This window comes from Tripterygium wilfordii, chromosome 21, assembly GCF_013401445.1.
Source record: "Tripterygium wilfordii isolate XIE 37 chromosome 21, ASM1340144v1, whole genome shotgun sequence".
Taxonomy (NCBI): Eukaryota; Viridiplantae; Streptophyta; class Magnoliopsida; order Celastrales; family Celastraceae; genus Tripterygium; species Tripterygium wilfordii.
Window position 1 is genome coordinate 1,301,667 of NC_052252.1, and position 18,085 is coordinate 1,319,751.

At 37.4% G+C, this 18,085-nt stretch overlaps 4 protein-coding genes across 7 annotated transcripts; 2 read left to right on the forward strand and 2 right to left on the reverse strand.

Annotated features, from left to right (window-relative positions):
- The first annotated feature begins 470 nt into the window (after positions 1 to 470).
- Positions 471 to 2,329, forward strand: LOC119989835 (protein trichome birefringence-like 31). The gene is made up of 5 exons (XM_038835569.1): positions 471 to 862; positions 1,101 to 1,272; positions 1,384 to 1,583; positions 1,691 to 1,837; positions 1,916 to 2,329. Exons 1-5 carry the CDS (start codon positions 486 to 488, stop codon positions 2,268 to 2,270), a joined length of 1,251 nt encoding a protein of 416 aa, XP_038691497.1. The 5' UTR covers positions 471 to 485; the 3' UTR covers positions 2,271 to 2,329.
- A 1,730-nt stretch (positions 2,330 to 4,059) lies between these two features.
- Positions 4,060 to 7,631, forward strand: LOC119988692. The gene is made up of 6 exons (XM_038833828.1): positions 4,060 to 4,479; positions 4,587 to 4,639; positions 4,814 to 4,854; positions 5,133 to 5,547; positions 6,759 to 7,047; positions 7,264 to 7,631. Exons 1-5 carry the CDS (start codon positions 4,155 to 4,157, stop codon positions 6,996 to 6,998), a joined length of 1,074 nt encoding a protein of 357 aa, XP_038689756.1. The 5' UTR covers positions 4,060 to 4,154; the 3' UTR covers positions 6,999 to 7,047; positions 7,264 to 7,631.
- Positions 7,632 to 8,248: 617 nt separating this feature from the next.
- LOC119990148 (multiple organellar RNA editing factor 8, chloroplastic/mitochondrial) lies at positions 8,249 to 10,936 on the reverse strand. Its single transcript, XM_038835995.1, has 4 exons — positions 10,484 to 10,936; positions 10,028 to 10,125; positions 9,878 to 9,943; positions 8,249 to 9,274 (listed from the first exon to the last, which is right to left on the reverse strand). Exons 1-4 carry the CDS (start codon positions 10,873 to 10,875, stop codon positions 8,550 to 8,552), a joined length of 1,281 nt encoding a protein of 426 aa, XP_038691923.1. The 5' UTR covers positions 10,876 to 10,936; the 3' UTR covers positions 8,249 to 8,549.
- Positions 10,937 to 12,877: 1,941 nt separating this feature from the next.
- Positions 12,878 to 17,034, reverse strand: LOC119989970 (cold-responsive protein kinase 1-like). 4 transcript variants are annotated; one of them, XM_038835755.1, is made up of 8 exons: positions 16,879 to 17,034; positions 16,074 to 16,197; positions 15,815 to 15,930; positions 15,475 to 15,685; positions 15,157 to 15,394; positions 14,515 to 14,665; positions 13,153 to 13,558; positions 12,889 to 13,039 (listed from the first exon to the last, which is right to left on the reverse strand). In XM_038835755.1, exons 2-7 carry the CDS (start codon positions 16,144 to 16,146, stop codon positions 13,175 to 13,177), a joined length of 1,173 nt encoding a protein of 390 aa, XP_038691683.1. In that variant the 5' UTR covers positions 16,147 to 16,197; positions 16,879 to 17,034; the 3' UTR covers positions 12,889 to 13,039; positions 13,153 to 13,174. The 4 variants fall into 4 exon arrangements, with proteins under 4 accessions (XP_038691685.1, XP_038691684.1, XP_038691682.1 ...); XM_038835757.1 differs by having other exon boundaries at positions 12,878 to 13,558; positions 16,074 to 16,120; XM_038835756.1 differs by having other exon boundaries at positions 12,878 to 13,558; positions 16,074 to 16,126.
- Positions 17,035 to 18,085: the final 1,051 nt, after the last annotated feature.

The following is an 18,085-nucleotide window of genomic DNA, read 5'->3' on the forward strand; positions in this document are numbered from 1 at the left end:
AGCGAACGCGAGGGCTCGAGTTTAGGCTCGTATTGAATTTTCAAAATACAAACTTGTAATTTTTGAGCAGCGAACCCGAGGGCCCAAGTTTAGGCTCATATTGGATTTTCAAAAGACAAACTTGTATGATTTCATTCTCGATTGTTAAAAAAAAGTTTAATAGATTGCATATAAAAAAAATTACAAATTAGGATGCAATTGCTAACCCAATTGAATATGAATTTGAAAGGCAATTCAAGAACACATTCTTACACATAGGTTACAACAACTTGGGATGCCAAATTTACAATCAAAAGCCTTGGCCTTCACATCATCACATCACATTACATTACATGTCACCTAAGTAACATTGTGCCAACCGGTTGTTGTATGAAGTATGAACTACTACTCAAAATAACTTCAACTTCAAGAAACAGTCCCTTCAACCACAATGACATTCTTAGTTAATCACAGCTCTCTCTCTTCTCCAATCAATCTATCTTTCAATGAAAAATCTACCTACACTGGATCGCCGGATCCAATCTCTGTTTCCGATTGCATTGGCGTTGCTACTTGTCTTGGGAATCGCACGACTAGTCCTAGACAACTTGAAGAGCAACCAGAGCCTTGTTTTCTTGTCATATGGCAGGCAAGAAGGTGACAACAAGTATAGAGAACCTGTGTTTGTTAAACCTGAAGATTTGGTGAATGAAGGATGCAATGTTTTTGAAGGAAAATGGGTTTGGGACAATGTGTCATATCCTCTTTATACAGAAGAGAGTTGCCCTTACTTGGTGAAGCAGACTACTTGTTTGAGAAATGGAAGACATGACTCCTTCTACCAAAACTGGAGATGGCAGCCTAATCAATGTAAATTGCCGAGGTATATTCATGTTCATTTTTTCCTTAATACCTAGTATTAGAGTTGTAGGGGTGCAACCTAGAGATAAAGTTTGCTTACATGTTGTATATATATCCCCGACTCCGCCCTCTGCGAGAGTCTTGTGCATGGGTTTTATTTACCTTTTGTTTACCTATGGTTGCCGAGTATTCATGATTTTAATGTAATAAATGGTGGTCTTAATTATGTAAATGAAGCTAATGATTCAAAGATATGGCAGGTTTGATCCATTGAAGCTACTGCAAATTTTGAGGGGCAAAAGACTGATGTTCATAGGAGACTCAGTGCAGAGAGCACAGTTTGAATCTATGGTGTGCTTGGTGCAGTCAGTGATTCCTGATGGAAAGAAGTCCTTTGACAGAATTCCTCCCATGAAAATCTTCAAAGCTAAGGTATCCAAAATCGCTCATCCTCTTCCATTCCAAAGAAGCAAGGCCAGTTGAATGCCAACTTCAGAATGTATCAGAAATGCTTCTTTTATTCATTTTCGGGTTTGTTTTCAGGAGTTCAATGCATCGATCGAGTACTACTGGGCGCCATTTATCGTCGAGTCCATTTCAGATCATGCCACAAACCATACTGTTCGAAAACGACTAGTTGACCTCGACTCCATTGCCAAACATGGCAAGAGCTGGGAAAGTGTAGATGTGTTAGTATTTGAGAGCTATGTGTGGTGGATGTACAAGCCTGTCATCAACGCGACGTAAGTACACTCGATCTCTAATTACCGATCAATCGAAGCTTCCATCGCTAACCAAAATAAAGTTAGTTCATCCAAAATGCACCTGAATGTCTGGTTTTTGTTGACAGATATGGATCTCCGGACGATATTCAGGAATATAATGTCACCACTGCTTACAGATTGGCACTAGAAACTTGGGCAAAGTGGCTTGAATCCAGCATCAACCCTAGAAGGCAAAATGTGTTCTTCATGAGCATGTCTCCAACACATTTGTGGTATATGTTTCTTTTTCTTCATTTGGATGATCCTCCCATTATAGTTTAGGAAACATCACACAACCTTTTCTGTTGCAGGAGCTGGGAATGGAAACCTGGAAGCGACGGAAACTGTTTCGACGAGTCATACCCTATTGAAGTTCCATGGTACTGGGGCACCGGCTCAAACCTCGAAATCATGGGAATACTTCACAATGTCTTGGAAGGATTGAGGATCAATGTAACATTATTGAACATCACACAGTTATCAGAGTACAGAAAAGACGCTCATACGTCTGTTTATGGCGAACGCAAGGGTAGACTCTTGACGAAGGAACAAAGGTCTGATCCGAAAAATTTCGCAGATTGCATTCACTGGTGTTTACCAGGAGTTCCTGATACATGGAATGAGATTTTGTACTCTTATTTGTTGCGGAAACATCGAAATTTTTAGTAAATTATTCACAAAGTGGAGAAGCATGATAATCTGAGAGACATTTCCCTGCACAAGCAGAGTTGAAACTATCGCTAAACCAAATTGGTAGCTGCTTATTTTCCTTAGCTTACCTCCTTGAGTAAAAAGCTACTGCTTCTTTTTTTTTTTACTAGTGATTGTAAACAACTTCCGTACACAAGACTCTCATACTAGACGGAAAAAGAAGAGATAGAAAACAAAATACACCCAATATATTATTACAACACATATACAGACAACATAAAGAAAAGGGCTTGAATGGCTTAGAACAGATAGAACAGACACCCTTTACTTGAAGCTTTCACTTGGAACGTCCTTGTTCTTTGGACGCACCTCTAAATTAGAAAACCAAAGACACAAGCAAGACTTGTTGTGAAATGCTTCCTCCAACTCCTCCTCAGTTTCGATCTCCATATTGGAGAAGCAAAGACAAAGTTTACCTTTCTTTTTCTCCATTGTCTTCTTCTTCTTCTTCTTCTTCTTCTCTTCAGCTTTGGTAATCACAGGTGTCTGAGTTGTTAGTGCATGATCACCAGTCGAAATTGGCTCATACTCGAAAGTCTTAGGGTAATCAGATGAACCAGTCATTGCTAAATTGGTTATTTTGCTCTATATGAAGTTTGGTGCAAGGTATACGAGAAAAATGAGTATATATATGTGTGCGCGCCCGCGCGCGCGCGCATGTAATTATGACATGAACAGAAAGAGTTGTTTCTCCCCTGTTAAGTATAATTAAAAAAATATTTAAAGTCATGAATTCAAGCTTACAAAAAAATTAGAGTCAATTCAAGCTTACAACTTGCAAGCTAAGTAAATCAATAATGTCAAGAGTAATTGCTTATAAAAATTCTTGTGAGATCATTGATGTTTATGCATATATATATATATATATATTAAAAAAAATAATGCCTTCACCAAATGGAAACTTAAATTTTTTTAAACATGAGTGTTATATTATAATTGTATCAAGTTAAATCTTTGCTAAAGTCAACTAATTCAAAAATCCCACCAATAAACAAATGTATGGACTATGAAGTTAATACACATATACATCAAGCACATTACAGATGGCTTTCCTTGGATGAGTTGAAAATGAAATCGAAGAAAACAACGTTTCAACTCAGTTATTGAATGTTCAATGGGTTAATGTAATTTTTCATCACTCAAAGAGTTATCAAGTTTCAACTCAATTATTGAATATATTCAAATGTTTTCAACCTGACAACCTAAAGTCGAAAATTGTTCCAATATGCACACTTGAATATATTCACGTTCTTTTATCCATCATGATTTTGTTCCTGTTTGGATTCTGTTGGTTCTGAATGGATTATGATTTTTAGTGACAAGGGTGTGAATTTTGTTGCTTTTTTGTATTTTTTTTTGGAAAATAGAAAACAATCCAAAAATCGGAAAATATGCTTAGTTGACAATTTAAAAATGCTAAAAAAATAGAAAATCATTTTAAAACAGAAAACGAAATAAAAAATTAGTATGTTTGTTTTCCATGTGTTTTTTTTTTATTTTTCGAAAAATACATTTCGTTGACATTTTAAAAAATATGAAAAAATAGAAAATGTTTTTAAAGCAGAAAACGAAAAGAAAAGAAAAAGATATTTTCTGAAAATAAAATATAGAAATTGGAAATTTAAAATGCAGAAAACAGAAAACAAACAAATAGTAAAAACACTCCAATTTTCGGTATTTTTACCTTCTTTAAAATCTCTCCTTGTGGACAGAGTTGTAATTTCATGTTTAAGAATAGAACATCATCTTCTTCTTGTTTCCTCCTCTCTGTGCCAACCCTAGTCTCTCATTTTTCAGTCTCTTCTTTTCCCTCCTCCTTTCGTAATCTCTTCTGTCTGAATGGTAATTCTTCAATTATTTACAGGCAGAATGTCTTTTACTAATGTCTGGACTGCTTACTTCCCTAGACCTCACCCTTTTGGAGTCTCTCAAAACAGCCTTCGCATTGGAAGGAATTTGATTTTTGGCAAGTTTTGCCTTTCAAAATCTAATGCAGACTCGACTGACAAGAATACTTGGAATGGGGAGGTTCAAGTAGATGATTACTCTGTTTCTACATCAATTTTTGGTGATGAAGAAGATAAGGAAAGGCAAAGAAGAAGAAAGATTGGAATGGCAAATAAAGGCATGGTACCATGGAATAAAGGCAAGAAACATAGTGCAGGTAAGCTCCATGGGGCATGTAAAGTTTAAATTTTGTTGCTCCTTAGACTGTATGTTCTGTTGATTGAAGTATTTTTTTTTTAATTTTTTTATGCCTATACCTTTCAGAGACTCGTTTGCGGATCAAGGAGAGGACAATTGAAGCAATGAGAAATCCCCAGGTGATTCCATGTAAGACTGTCAATTTGGTGGATGTAGCTCTTTTCTCATGGTGGTTGTGGAAATTGTTGCCTGATTCTCTCAGTGGCAGTTCAAACCATGCTTTCTTTTAGCAGTTTTTTCATTGCTTGGTTTCTGAAATTTCTTCCTTTTAACTTTTTGCCAAAACCTTTCAGGTTAGGAAGAAGATGGCCGAGCAACCACATCCTCCTCACAGGTAATCTTTTGGAGAGCTGTTCTTGTAATTTTTGTTTTCTAGTCAATCATATGGTGCTTTGCAAGTGTTGGGAATAATATTTTGGAGAATTACCAAATAAAATACCTAATGTTTGCATAAAGTGTTACTTCTTATTGGTTTAAAATTTAAATTATGTGGGTTGGGATGGGAGATAGGATTAGATGGCAGTGTGTATATATACTCATCAGTCATTGTAATCAATTTAGTTCAATGAAAGTAATTTCTCAAAACTCCTTTAAAATTAAGTGTTCTTGCAGTGATGAGATCAAGGCAAGAATAAGCTCTTCACTAAAGAAAATTTGGGCCAAGCGCTTGAAAAGGAAAAGATTGGGAGAAATCATATTTTTGTCATGGGCAAAAAGCATAGCAAAAGCAGCTAAGAAAGGAGGGACTGACCAGCAAGAGCTAGATTGGGATAGCTATGATAAGCAAGAACAAGAAATAGCTCTTCAAGAGAGTCAAAGAGCTGCAGGCAAGGTTAAGGCGAAAGAGCTGGCAAAGATGAGGGCAGCACAAGATAGGATTGCAAGATATGCTCTGAAACAGAAAAAGCTTGAAGAGAAAGCAAGAGTTAGACGAGAAATAAAGAGAAACGCCCTCAAAAGATCAAAGAGTGATCTAGAAGAGTGTGTAGCTGCCCAGGAGTGGAAACTGAAACAGAGATTAATGAAGGTAAATGACTGAATCGCATTAATGGCAACCCTATGATTTGTGGGAATTTTGGGATCCTGTAGTGTTGGGATATCACTCATGCAACTTTATTTAGCATATGTGATGATATCAATATGTTCATTCTCTTGAGTTGAGGTTTCTTATTTTGTGAATGAATCCTATGGTACATGGGAAAATTTTACGGATGACTATATAGCATTGTGAGATTTGGAGTGGTTTCTCAGATTGTCTCCCCCAATTTGCTATCTAGCCAGATTTTTCTGAGTCTTTATTTTATTTTTTGTTATAGATTTCCTTGCGCAAGACTGGACTAGGTAGATTGAATTTGCCATTCGAGTCCTATTTTCCCTTCGCCTATGCAAGGGTAAGGGTATGCACATCTTGCTCTTACGTGCTCCTGCTTCCATTGCAAGAGCCTCGGGCACAAGAGTTATTTACTTCTGTGTATACCTTTTTAAAATTCTATATATTGTGGAGGACAGCCTACTTGAGGGCCATTTCTATGGGGTCCCTAATATTGGTTATGTCCCATAAGGACCCACCTACTAAACTAAAATGAGTTAAAGAAGGTTGCTTCTCACTGTTCACATTGGTTGAGATTGGCAATGTAGTCACTTTTCAGGTTCAAGCAATACATCATAGAATGGTGTATAAAATTTAAACTTCACAGAAGACATAAAAATATGTGGGAGAGTGAAGAAAATAGGAATTTAATGGCAGACTCATCCTACTTATTTCCTCCTAATATATGGGGATTCCTCTTCTTGGGGTCTCTCTTTGAACACCATACAGGCGGTGTTTTCTTTTAGGATATTTTTGAAATCTTCCTTTATGCCTTTTTAAATGTTTAGCTTTTAGAATGGGGAGAAAAAGGAATAAGCCAGATGGTTTTGACCTTGGATACATTGCATGAGAGAAGTCACTTACAGCAGATTATCATCATTGCGTATTTAATAACCTAACTAATCCATCCCTCTTGAGTGAATTTCTTAAACGTAAGCAATTCAAAAAACTCTTAGGGATCCAATTACCATATTCCCTTTGCATTTTAATGGTCTGTGGGACTTTGACACGAGTTAAGGAATGGTACTTTGTCATGGATTGTCATATCTTTGTGATTATGGGATGTGTACTTGATACATGTTCATGTGCTTCAATAGTGGATTTCCACTCGTGGTTGCCTGACAATTGTATATTTATCTTGTCCTTAGATTCGAAGAAAGGTGTCCATGAATGGTCATGTTGGTATTCAAGGAGAGACAGTGATAGCCAGTGTTCCCACCTGGGAGAAATTGGATGCAGAGCTTATAAGGGGAGAGAAAACTCATAGGGAAGTTTCACTTGAAGAACAAATACAAGCTGCCAAAAACAAAAGAATAGAACCAATGGCTGGTGAAGTTCTTGTAGCCTTATCCGCTGTTCACAAATCCAATGAAGCAAGGGGAGAGTAAGCATGAAGTCAAACTTTCTCTGGCATCAATAACCGCATGATATACATAGGCGAGCTGCTTTCTCTTTTCTTTTGCAACTATTTGCTTCTACTTTTATGCATACATTGCTTTTTTGGATTGTTGTTCCAAGATCTGCATTTTCCGATGAAGAGGAAGAAAGAAGGAATCAAACTTTATTCTCTGTTCTTTTTTTTTTCCCCTTTACTTGCTTATTTGTCTAATCAAATTCTAATCTACTTATTTGCTTACTTATTGTGGCATACAGTAGCTTCATGGAATCTTTGATAATATACCGAGCGGGGAAGAGCTATGAGCAACCTTGCCGTAAAGGGAAGGTTGCAGTGTCACATGGTGAAGAAAGTAATCTTCTAATGCAAATTTGTACCGAACTCATTACAAGAAGGATCTGACTGATACCAATCTTCCTGGAAAGCATGGTTGCTCCTCCATGTTCAAATACTCATGTAACTACGACCAAAGAAAATATCTAGTTATTTCACTTGTGTAGATTTTCAGGATGGATCTTCAGGTTCTCTCTGATAGTCTGATGCAGCATGTATCAAAAGAATTTCAAGGAAATGCTGCTGTTAAACTTTCATATATTCAAATAAATGGCAAGTACCGTTGCTGCTATTTACTGTATTCAAATAAACCGCGTGTTTTCTGCTGTTGGTGCGATTTGACTCCACCCAAGCCTTTATTGCGGTTTGTGATAAAGTGGAGTTCTAAGTAAAGTACTACTTTTCTAGTTCATTTCTTTGGTTTGTGCCATTTTCAAGCTCTGGCTTGAAGGTGCAAACAAGTGGTTTATATAGGTCTTAATTAATCCCAACTGCTTTAGCCTTACTCTCAGAACATAGTTGGTTTGGTAACAAGCCTTACTCTCAGAACATGGTTTGGTAACAGATCCCCCGCCTCGTCCAGTCGAGCTGCTGCGTCGTCCAGTCGAGCTGTTGCTCTCTCTGTCCCTTGACGCTCGCTCTCTCTTCGACCCATGACTCGTAGCTTGTACACTCGACTATTCTCCCAATTCAACTCCCCTTTGAATTTTAAAAATCTGCAGAAAGAACTATAAAATGACCTTTCCTAGTTGTGCAAAAGCCGCTAAAAATTTCCTGACATCTGTGGTTTTTTTCCATGTTTACAGCACTGGAAACACTGGCACTCAGGCCTCAGCAAACAAGCTTGAATCACCGTGAAGGATGCCAATTCCCCTGATTTAAGAACGTAAAACTGAACACAAAATAAAGTCGCATTGTAACTAGATTTCAGAAGGCATTGTCAAAAGATTTTGGACATGTCTAAAAGATCTAAAAAACCCATACAAGAACTTTTACGTAAACATATTTAACTAAATAAAAACAATCCCAAGTCTCAGCCTGCCATGCAAATAACATACATGAACCTTGTGATATAACCAGGCAGTGCAAACAGCACATCCCAGACAATCTTATGCCATCCTCGCTTATATACAGCATATTACCCTATTAAACTCACTTCTATGGAAATTTAAAGAATGATAAGGCTTCCAAGTAAACTAGGCATAAATTCTTAATCCCTGCTTGGAGTGTAGTTCTGGTAGCCTGCATTTGGAGCTGAACCTTGGTAAGGCATGCCACCACTGTTGGGGCCATATTGGTAGTTTTGAGTATTTCCAGGCACGGTCTCAGACCACCCTGCATTTGGTGGTATTCCTGCTCCCATGCTATCGTTGGGCTGCATTCCTCTCACGTTGGGTGGCACTCCATAATTGTTCTGTGGCATGCCTCCCACATTGGGCTGCCCTCCTCCATAATTGTTTTGTGGCATGCCTCCCACGTTGTTCTGGGGCATCCCATTCATGTTAGGTGGTGGTGGTGGCGGCGGCATTCCACTCATGTTGTTATATGGTGGCATTCCTCTGTTAGGCATGCCACCTACGTTGGGTGGGGAGTTCTGCATACCCTGATTAGGCATGGGAGGGCGGTTAGACATGCCACTAATGCTAGGCGGAGAGTTTTGAATGGCCTGATTAGGCATTGGAGGGTTGTTCGGCATGCCACTCAGGCTAGGTGGAGAGTTCTGCACACCCTGATTAGCTGCGGAAGCACCACCGTTGTATTGGAAGTCTCGGTTTTGCACGTTTTCTCGCCTCCTCTCAAAATTTCTTGATCTATCAAGATTGCGAGGTCTGTCATTGCGCCTGTTTCTCTCATTTGCTCGCGAATTGTTCCTTATCCACTCCTCATGATACTTAGGGTCATATGGAACAGCCTTCCCATTGATGAAAGGTTCCCCTAACAAAATAGAGAAAAGGAAATGATCATCAAGCAGCTAATTGTGCATGACAGGGTATGAATGATAACAACAAATCCAACATATGAGAACGCGAGGCGATTTAAGAACAAAGGAGAGCACGAGTTAAAATGACATAAAATTGGACCTACACTTAACCATGCTTTCAGGACCTTCTGCATCCTTCTCTTAAATAGCATGCATAAACTATTTCTCTACACGTTCAAAAATTGTATAAACCACAACAATCAGTTAACTATGTGATCAATACGTAGAAAGCACAAGCACTGAAGAATGCCCTATCTCAAGGTTTTCATTAGATATTTTAATAACAAAAGTACCATTAGAGTAAAATGGAGATGAATAAAAAACTACTTCTTGTATTAGCTAACAGAAAACGTTCAAACCATGATGGTGAAGCTTGGGTGTAAGAAACAATAAACTAAACCATGAAATCAACAACCTTCCAGGGCAAATAGCTCAGGGAAATACGAGCTTAGTTAATTTAAATAAAAATGTTTGGAAAAAATAATATGATGCTCACAATTTGCATATATTTATTTCAGTATGAACCAAGCAACACAGATAATGCAAGCACATCTTACCTCCATAATCTTTGTTCTTAACATCCAGATAGGAATCTGGAAGAACCCAACGAACCTTTTCCAATTCTGAAAATAAAAATCATAAAGAAACCAAACATCAAGACAGCCTCTCAGCAAAACAACGGTTTTGGATAACTTCAAGAGACACACCTTTCAACTTCTCAGAGAGGTCTTCAGACACAAGTGCTCCAAAAGCAAAGTAGCATCTAGTTGAAACAGAGTAAATTTTCATCCTCGCTTCTTCCTCACTGTACGAGGAGAAAGCAAAACAATAAATCATTAACACAACATAAATGTACCCTGATTTCTGCCAAGTATCTAGTCATGCAAAATATGACAACAAAAAACAAAATCTGCAGGCAATCTTCTAGAGGCAATGACATAACACTCTTCTTAGTGTATCTACATATACATCTCTAACATGCTGCAATAGCAAGTAGGCTATATTATCACAAACCACACAATCTAAGCTAAAATCCATAAATGTGTAACCTTTTTAGTTTCCCCCATTCTCCCTATTCATCAGCAAGCAATACAAGAATTGATTATTGTCAAACAAGTCATGGTATTAGAAGTAATCAAGCAGCGATTATAACAAATATTTACCTGCCAACAACCATAGCTAGGGTTTTAATATAGCTATCGATGATCTCGTCCCTAGTAGGCTCTCCCTCCGGCTTTTCCATGACCACAAGCCAGTGCTCAAAATCGCATCCATCGAGCAGAATCGTCTCCTTGGGTGGGCGATTAGACCAGTCTGGGCTTGGGTCGTTCAGCGAAGAGTTAGTGGCCCTGGTAGCGAAAGATCTCGAATTGGAGAAGGAGAAGGAGGAAAGGGACGCGAGGGGCCGGAGGCGGTGAAGTAGAGACGAGGAAGGGCGAGAGACAAAGGAGTTGGCAGTGGTGGTGGTGACGGAAGAGAAGGATCGAGTGAGGAGAGACGTTAGGGTTTTGGAAGGCCTGGACAGGACAGAGCGAGAAAGGTGTTGAGTGGCCATGGCGTCAATGGCGTCCGGTTTCTTTGTAGAAACCCTAACTGATTATAGCGAGAGTGCAAAGTCCACTGGTGGATGAGGGTTTTTGAAGGGGGTTTATGGGGAGGATTACCTAAATGCCCTCCGATATTGGCAAAATGGCATGATAAATATCTTTAGTTTTGTTTTTGTTACCGTTATTTCAAAGATTTCAATTAGGGCTCACCATTTGGCCCGCGGGCCTAGGCCCGGCCCGAGCCCGGCCCGGGCCCGCGGGCCAAAGCCCGGCCCGGCCCGAAAGTAGACCGGGCCTGGGCAGCCCGGCCCGACCCCTTGGGTGGGCCTGGGCTCCATTTTTTGGGCCGGGCCCGGCCCGAAGCCCGACACCTCGGGCCAATTTTGGCCCGGCCCGAGCCCGAGCCCGACCCAAGCCCGACGTTATTTTTTTTTATATGTACATAATATGTATATATTTACATATATGTATATATAAATACATACACACACACATACATATATACACACACACATACACAGACAGTGTGCACTGTCTGTGTATGTGTGTGTGTATATATGTATGTGTGTGTGTATGTATTTATATTATGTACATATAAAAATAAATAATGTATATATATACACAAATACACAGTCTGTGTATTTGTGTATATATATACATATGCAGACAGTGCATGCACTGTCTGCATATATATACATACATATATACATGTAATATATATATATACATACACACACATATATATCTGTATATATGTATATATAATATATAATATATGTGTGTATATATATATTATTGCAATGTATGTGTATATATATATACACATCATACGTATATATTTCACACTCTATAAAATATTGTTCAATTGTGTAAAAATTAAAGTACAATTATGACATTAATCAATTGTAAGCAGGGATGACAATTTATCCCCGCCCCAATCCGACCCGACCCGACCCGGCCCGCGAGGATTTAATCTCCAAAACCCTAAAGGCCCTAAACTCTAAACCCCAAAACTCAAAACCCCTAAACCCTAAAAGCCCTAAACCCTTAACCCTAAAGACCCTAAACCCTAAATGCCCTAAACCCTAAAGATCTTAAATCCTAAACCCTAAACCTAAGCACTAACCCTAAAGCCATAATATGACCATCTACTCATAAATGTTGATAAAATCTTAAGACCCTAAGATTTTATAAAATAAGTATAAAATTAAACTATTTAAAACTATATATGTGTATAATATAAAATTTAAAATCAATACTGATTAGGTAAAACTAAAATTATTTAATTGTGTTAAAAATATAACATGTGGTATGTAAAGATAATAATTTAATTAGTTGACAAATATAACATGAAAGTAGAGTTGGCTTGTTGGTTAGTTCATTACTCTCCTTTCTAAAAGTCTCAAGTTCGAATCCTATGATGAACAATTTAATTTTATAATTTCCAAAGAGGATGAATAGTGACGGGCCGTGGGAGCCCGGCCCGAGGCCCGAGCCCGAAGCCCGAACTTTATGGGCCCGGGCCGGGCCTGGGCCTCATATTCTTAGTTTGGCCCGGCCCGAGCCCGGCCCGAGGCCCGAAGAAATAAACCGGGCCCGGGCCCGGGCCGGGCCGGGCCGGGCCAGCCCGGCCCGATGCCGAGCCCTAATTTCAATATACCAAGCCTCTTTAGGTACTTTTGAGTGGCTTAGGTAATTTCTAAAAACACCCCATTCGATTCAAATCGTTAAAATGACACTCCGTAAACTCTATGCAACACTATTGCAAGTTCTTCCATCCATTTATCCATTTATCGTTATTTGACTCCTCCATGCAATTAATATGCATCAAAAGTTCACCTTAAAATGATTCGTCTGAAAGTTGTTTATAGCGGTCACTTTGATATTTTATTTCTAGTTTGCTCCCAATTGAATCCAAGTCTTGTTTTCATGTTTCTTGAATTGCCAACTACAGCTTGGTATATTGACATCATAGACCTTAAATACCAAAATAAACAATCAGAAGCAAGGAAAAAAATATATCCAAACCCACCTTCTTCACCCTCCTATAAACAATCACAATCACTTCATTTCTCTATTTACAGCCTTTCTTCACATCCATTTATTCAACAAAAATTCACCAATCCAGGTGTGCAACACTGCTCCTCGAATAAACCTCAGGACTTTTTTGTTCTGACAGTCGAGTACAATGAAAAACAGAAGATTGGAGACAAACTCCTTCAGTTTTTTTTTTTTTGATGGCTAATAAAGTAAAGATTAAATCCAAAATGACAAGCAAGTGGTACCTAAAGAAGTTCTTTACCCAACTTAATTGCTTCGATCGTATATTGAATTGAAGGTCATGGTAGCATGTGAGCTGGTCATTCCCAACGACGAGAATGAAGTTTCTGGTTTGCCTGATCCAGCAGAGTTTGTGAAAGTTGTGTTCATTGTGTCAGAACTATTTTTAGGCCCTTTGAGACCCATCAACTCATAAAGGAGGCCTGGTCTCGAGATCTTTGTGTCATTCACATCTATTTCACCCATTAGCATCTGAACCACGGTAGACATGGATGGTCGGAGCTTTGGCTTGTCTTGGGTGCAACAGAGACCAATCTTCATGTATCTGCATGCCTCTTCAACATCATAGTCCCTGTTCATCGATGTGTCTACTAAACTCGCAAGCTCTCCCTTTTCATAGAGTTCCCATGCCTGCAGGTTACATATTTTCTTTATCATAACGCCTCTTGCAATTCAACATAAACCATCTAACGGACAAGGAACAAATGAAGATGGCTTCTAAAAGGAGTATATCAATAGACAATTTGACTAGTGCGATGAGGCAAGGTTCTTATGGAGTACTCCAAAACGACGACGAATCCTACATAACATCATCATCTTTATCATCAAAACCTTTGTTTCATTCTCAATAAATTCTTCCGCTGCTAAAAGGAAAAGCAGTTGACATTATTTGAAGAGCTTACCAAGGGAGAAGATGTTAATTCATTGACTTCAAAGCAAATACATTTCATACTTTTACAGTAATAATAATACTATTTGTTGGTAAATTTATTTCTTCACTGGTTTCTCAGCCCATTTATACCTTACATGCAAAAGGCCTTCTTGTTCTCCTCTTTCCCAGAACTTCAATTAACAACTAATGATTAGATCTCTTTTAAAGTAATAAGCTTCCAGAAGGAAAAGACTAGCTAATAGATTCATAAATCCAAACATAACTTGGCCAAACATAACTTGGCTCCTTTGGCCTAGATCATCACTGATTTGATCTATTAGACTTGGAAGATAAATTTTGACAAGGGGCATTACAAACGATGTTTATCGTGCAAGTATTCACAAGGCAAAGACAGGAACACAACATAAAAGATAGTGTAAAGGTTTATCCAACGGAAGGATAGTCTAAAATATTTCAGCAAATAATGTTCCGTGGATAACTTTCATGTTAACTTCCTCAATGGTACCTATGAATCCGTTCCTAAGTTTCTGAAGAATAAACCCAGATTTTGTTGTTCTTAAGACAGTAACTTCCAATCTGTTACCTAGATTCATGGCCCAAGTTCATCACTGGGTTGGTCCTCTCCCAGGCATGTTTGATCGAGAAATATCGATTCTTCCATGAATTATACACATGGAAAAAAAATGAAACATACCCTTTCAAGAAGATATTGTTCTTCTGCAGGTAGCCGCCTGTTTGTGTGGGATCTCCCACTAACAATTTCCAGGAGTAGAACACCGTAACTGTAAATATCTGCTTTTCTAGTCAATTGACCTCGTATTGCATACTCAGGTGCCAGATAACCGCTGCATAAGTCAGGAAACGAGTATGGATAAGCTAAAATGTTAAAGAAAAACAAAAAAAGAACCGAGAGAAGCAATTAGTTAATCAAATTAATAGTATCCCACTTAAACAATGCCAAATCAGGAAGGTGTTGATCCTGTTTGATGTGTCTCACAACACATGGGATGCAACAAAATTAGTTTTCAAGCCTCAAAAGTCAAATCAAAGGCTGAAAAACAGTTACCAATCATCCCAAAAACTTGTTAAGTTCATCAAAATGAAGTACGAAAAAAAAGGGATAAACACAAATCAACCATGTAACCAACCATTTGTACCAATTTCTTTGAACAAGAAATCGTAGACGACACAGTTTAACACAATTGGCAATAGCAAAATAATAACCGTCTTTGAGTCCCTTCACCAAAAACTCACTGATATTAACACATACATATCTACATATATACACGTATAAATATATTGTCCACAAGGCTAATGGGATCGAATATGAACTTACACAGTTCCAGCAACTCTTGTACTTATATGGGTCTGATTGGAAGGGAAAAGCTTAGCTAGACCAAAATCTGAAATTTTTGGCCTGAGGTCTTTATCAAGAAGGATATTGCTTGCTTTGATGTCTCTATGAACAATACGAGGTTGAATCTCCTCATGAAGGAAAGCAAGCCCCTGTGCAATGCCAATACAAATTCTAGTTCGGATCTGCCAACTGAATTGGATGCTGCTGCTGCTTCCACCTAGAAGGTAGATAGGACTATATTATTGAAACATGGAGAAAATAATTAAACCTAAATCAGGAAAATAGTAGCAGATTTACCTAGAAGAGTTTGTGCAAGGCTGTTATTGTCAAGATAGCCATAGACCAGGATTCTATGGTTTCCTTCCACACAACAGCCATGCAGCTTAACCAGGTTATCATGCTCTACATCAGCAATCATATTTATCTCAGTCAAGAACTCTCTCACCCCTTGACTTGATTCGGCTGATAGAACCTTTATAGCAGCCATCGTACCATCTCTGAGCCTTCCCTGTTCATTTGCAATAATTTATAAAAGAAGCCAATCATCAGTATTAAATTAATTTAAAAGATCAATCACACGTTCAGCCAAAGGTGATGAAGATATTATTTTTCTCAAAAGCAAAAAAGGTTCAATCACCTTGTAGACAGAACCAAAACCTCCCTCTCCAATTTTATTTACTGGACTGAAGTTTTCAGTTGCCATTCGCAGTTCTCTGTATGGGTACATGATCGTATTGTGAATGTCTGAAACCTCTGTTTCAATACAAATTCATCAGGAACATTTACAAACTAGATATAACATAGGATAATGCCAGTATCCTTCTTTCTCAAGGTTTCTTGAAATCATAATTTGATGTCTTTAGGGCAAACAAATATTAAGATGCCCAGCTGCTTACCATCGTCAACTTCTGGCGTTTGTACAGCTGGGGAGGCTCTCTTCTTTCTGAAACTAAAAGGAAAACAAGTCATCACCAGCTTCTATAAGGAGAACAATGTGTCCAGTCAAATAAAAGGCACACCCTGCAAAAGTAAAGCAATTGGATGTGTCATGGTAGAATCCAATCAATATTCCCCTTCCTAATAGTTAACCAAGTTATTTACAATTTATCTTTCAAAAAAATGAAAATGAAGAGCCAAAAGGTGTAAAGTGATATTGCTCCCGGTGGGAATCAAACTCAGGACCTTCCATGTCCATTATACCCGATTCATGACTTCGATTAAGTTGAATGGTACAAAGAAATTCAACTCAAGAAACCAAAAGGAGTTGCATGAATAGCTGTATGAGAAGGTTGTCAATTTCTACAAATCCTTGCACAACCAAATCTAAGAGACATAAACAAGCTTTAGGATTCGCTTCACACTTTAATCTTGTAAATGACCCTTCACTTCACAAAAGCAATAACTCTGCAACTCATACCCACTTACCATATGAACACCCCAATCCAGTTTCACATTCATTCGTCCACAAATTCACACATCAATATTAACAACAACTCACAAGAAACACAGAAATTGACCAAAAAAAAAACATACATTTACACAAAAGGAATTTGATTTTTCACTTCTTTCTCCTCATTGAAAAGTCAAAGCAACAAAAGAGAAAACCCATAATTTTATTTCTCTTAAAAAAACTGGTTTTTTCTCGTCATTTACTTGACAAAACAACCAAACAATAGCAGAGAATGAACAAATGAAGCTCACCTGAAGTTTTTGATGCCACCGGAGAATATCAGAGATGTGAAAGTCCTCTCCTATGAAATATAAACAAACGAAATAAGATAAGATATCTGGGTGGACTTTGCGTTTGCTCTGCAAGTCTAGTCCTCGTTTGTACGATGAGGGAAGGGCGAGAGGTAATCAAAAACTATGGCGTATATATATGATATAATCACACTTGTATTATAGATGGATTCTGGTCAACATTGGTTCCTAAAATCCACGTGGAGTTTTCTAATTTGTTTATTGAATGATCAAAAAACTCTAAACAACTTGCTTTTATTTGAATTCATCATATCATATTTTTATAATTTGGTATTTTGACTTTATTTATTTATTAAAATTATAATTCTCTAAACTTTATAGCATCTCCGGTACGCGTAACCAAAATAAATCATCAAAATACCAAATTGATTATTTTTATGACTCCAACCCAAGAAACGAAATGAGTAACCATTTCTCAAACCCATTTAAATTAGTCCATTATAGGAAGCTCATCTCCGAATTAATAATAATTCAACAATAATTAAATGGTTAATAATTTAAAATTTGATAAAAGATATAAGCACATATTAATAAATCATTTAAGGAAAAAACATAAAGTTTTTAAATATTTATCATTCCATAGTATCATGTTCTATTTGACCCGTTTGTTGATTTATCATCAATTTGTATAACATATCCAATAAATTTTCACATTTTGCATTAATGTTCCGCCAACAACTTTTAGTAGATGCTTCGGTAAGTTCCCATTGGGTTTGACCTCTATAATTGATAACAACTAATTAGTTTTTAGTGTTGATTCTCTTTTAACTGTTAACTATTTAACTACTTTATTTTTTAGTGTTCAACATTTCTCTTGAAAATGTCTGACTATTATTCACTATTGAAGAATTTAAGATGATTGATTATTTCTATTTTAGAAAGAATTGTATAATATCCTTTTATGTAATAATTTTTCTCAATATTTTGGACAATATAAATGATATTAAAATAATTGAACCAAACATTCACAATATTTTGTAAAACATATATGCCAACATTTTAAACAGTATTTTTTAAATCAGCTAACATAAATATTAAATCTCAAATTGTTTCCCAAATCCCAAACACAGCCATAATCTTAAATGGAAGTATATAATAATATTATGTAATGAACAAGACTAACAAAAGCAAGTTGCCTCCTCAATAT

Bases quoted from the DNA above. Each gene is read 5' to 3' on its own strand.
- LOC119989835 (XM_038835569.1), top strand. From the start codon at position 486: ATGAAAAATCTACCTACACTGGATCGCCGGATCCAATCTCTGTTTCCG. The intron at 863-1,100 runs GTATATTCATGT...AAGATATGGCAG, and splicing joins AATCAATGTAAATTGCCGAG to GTTTGATCCATTGAAGCTAC. The intron at 1,584-1,690 runs GTAAGTACACTC...TTTTGTTGACAG, and splicing joins AAGCCTGTCATCAACGCGAC to ATATGGATCTCCGGACGATA.
- LOC119988692 (XM_038833828.1), top strand. From the start codon at position 4,155: ATGGTAATTCTTCAATTATTTACAGGCAGAATGTCTTTTACTAATGTC. The intron at 4,480-4,586 runs GTAAGCTCCATG...TATACCTTTCAG, and splicing joins AGGCAAGAAACATAGTGCAG to AGACTCGTTTGCGGATCAAG. The intron at 4,640-4,813 runs GTGATTCCATGT...AAAACCTTTCAG, and splicing joins AAGCAATGAGAAATCCCCAG to GTTAGGAAGAAGATGGCCGA.
- LOC119990148 (XM_038835995.1), bottom strand. From the start codon at position 10,875: ATGGCCACTCAACACCTTTCTCGCTCTGTCCTGTCCAGGCCTTCCAAA. The intron at 10,126-10,483 runs GTAAATATTTGT...CTCCTCGTACAG, and splicing joins CTAGCTATGGTTGTTGGCAG to TGAGGAAGAAGCGAGGATGA. The intron at 9,275-9,877 runs GTAAGATGTGCT...CTATTTTGTTAG, and splicing joins TAAGAACAAAGATTATGGAG to GGGAACCTTTCATCAATGGG.
- LOC119989970 (XM_038835754.1), bottom strand. From the start codon at position 16,146: ATGACTTGTTTTCCTTTTAGTTTCAGAAAGAAGAGAGCCTCCCCAGCT. The intron at 15,686-15,814 runs GTGATTGAACCT...GCAAATGAACAG, and splicing joins GTTTTGGTTCTGTCTACAAG to GGAAGGCTCAGAGATGGTAC. The intron at 15,395-15,474 runs GTAAATCTGCTA...TCTACCTTCTAG, and splicing joins CCTTGCACAAACTCTTCTAG to GTGGAAGCAGCAGCAGCATC.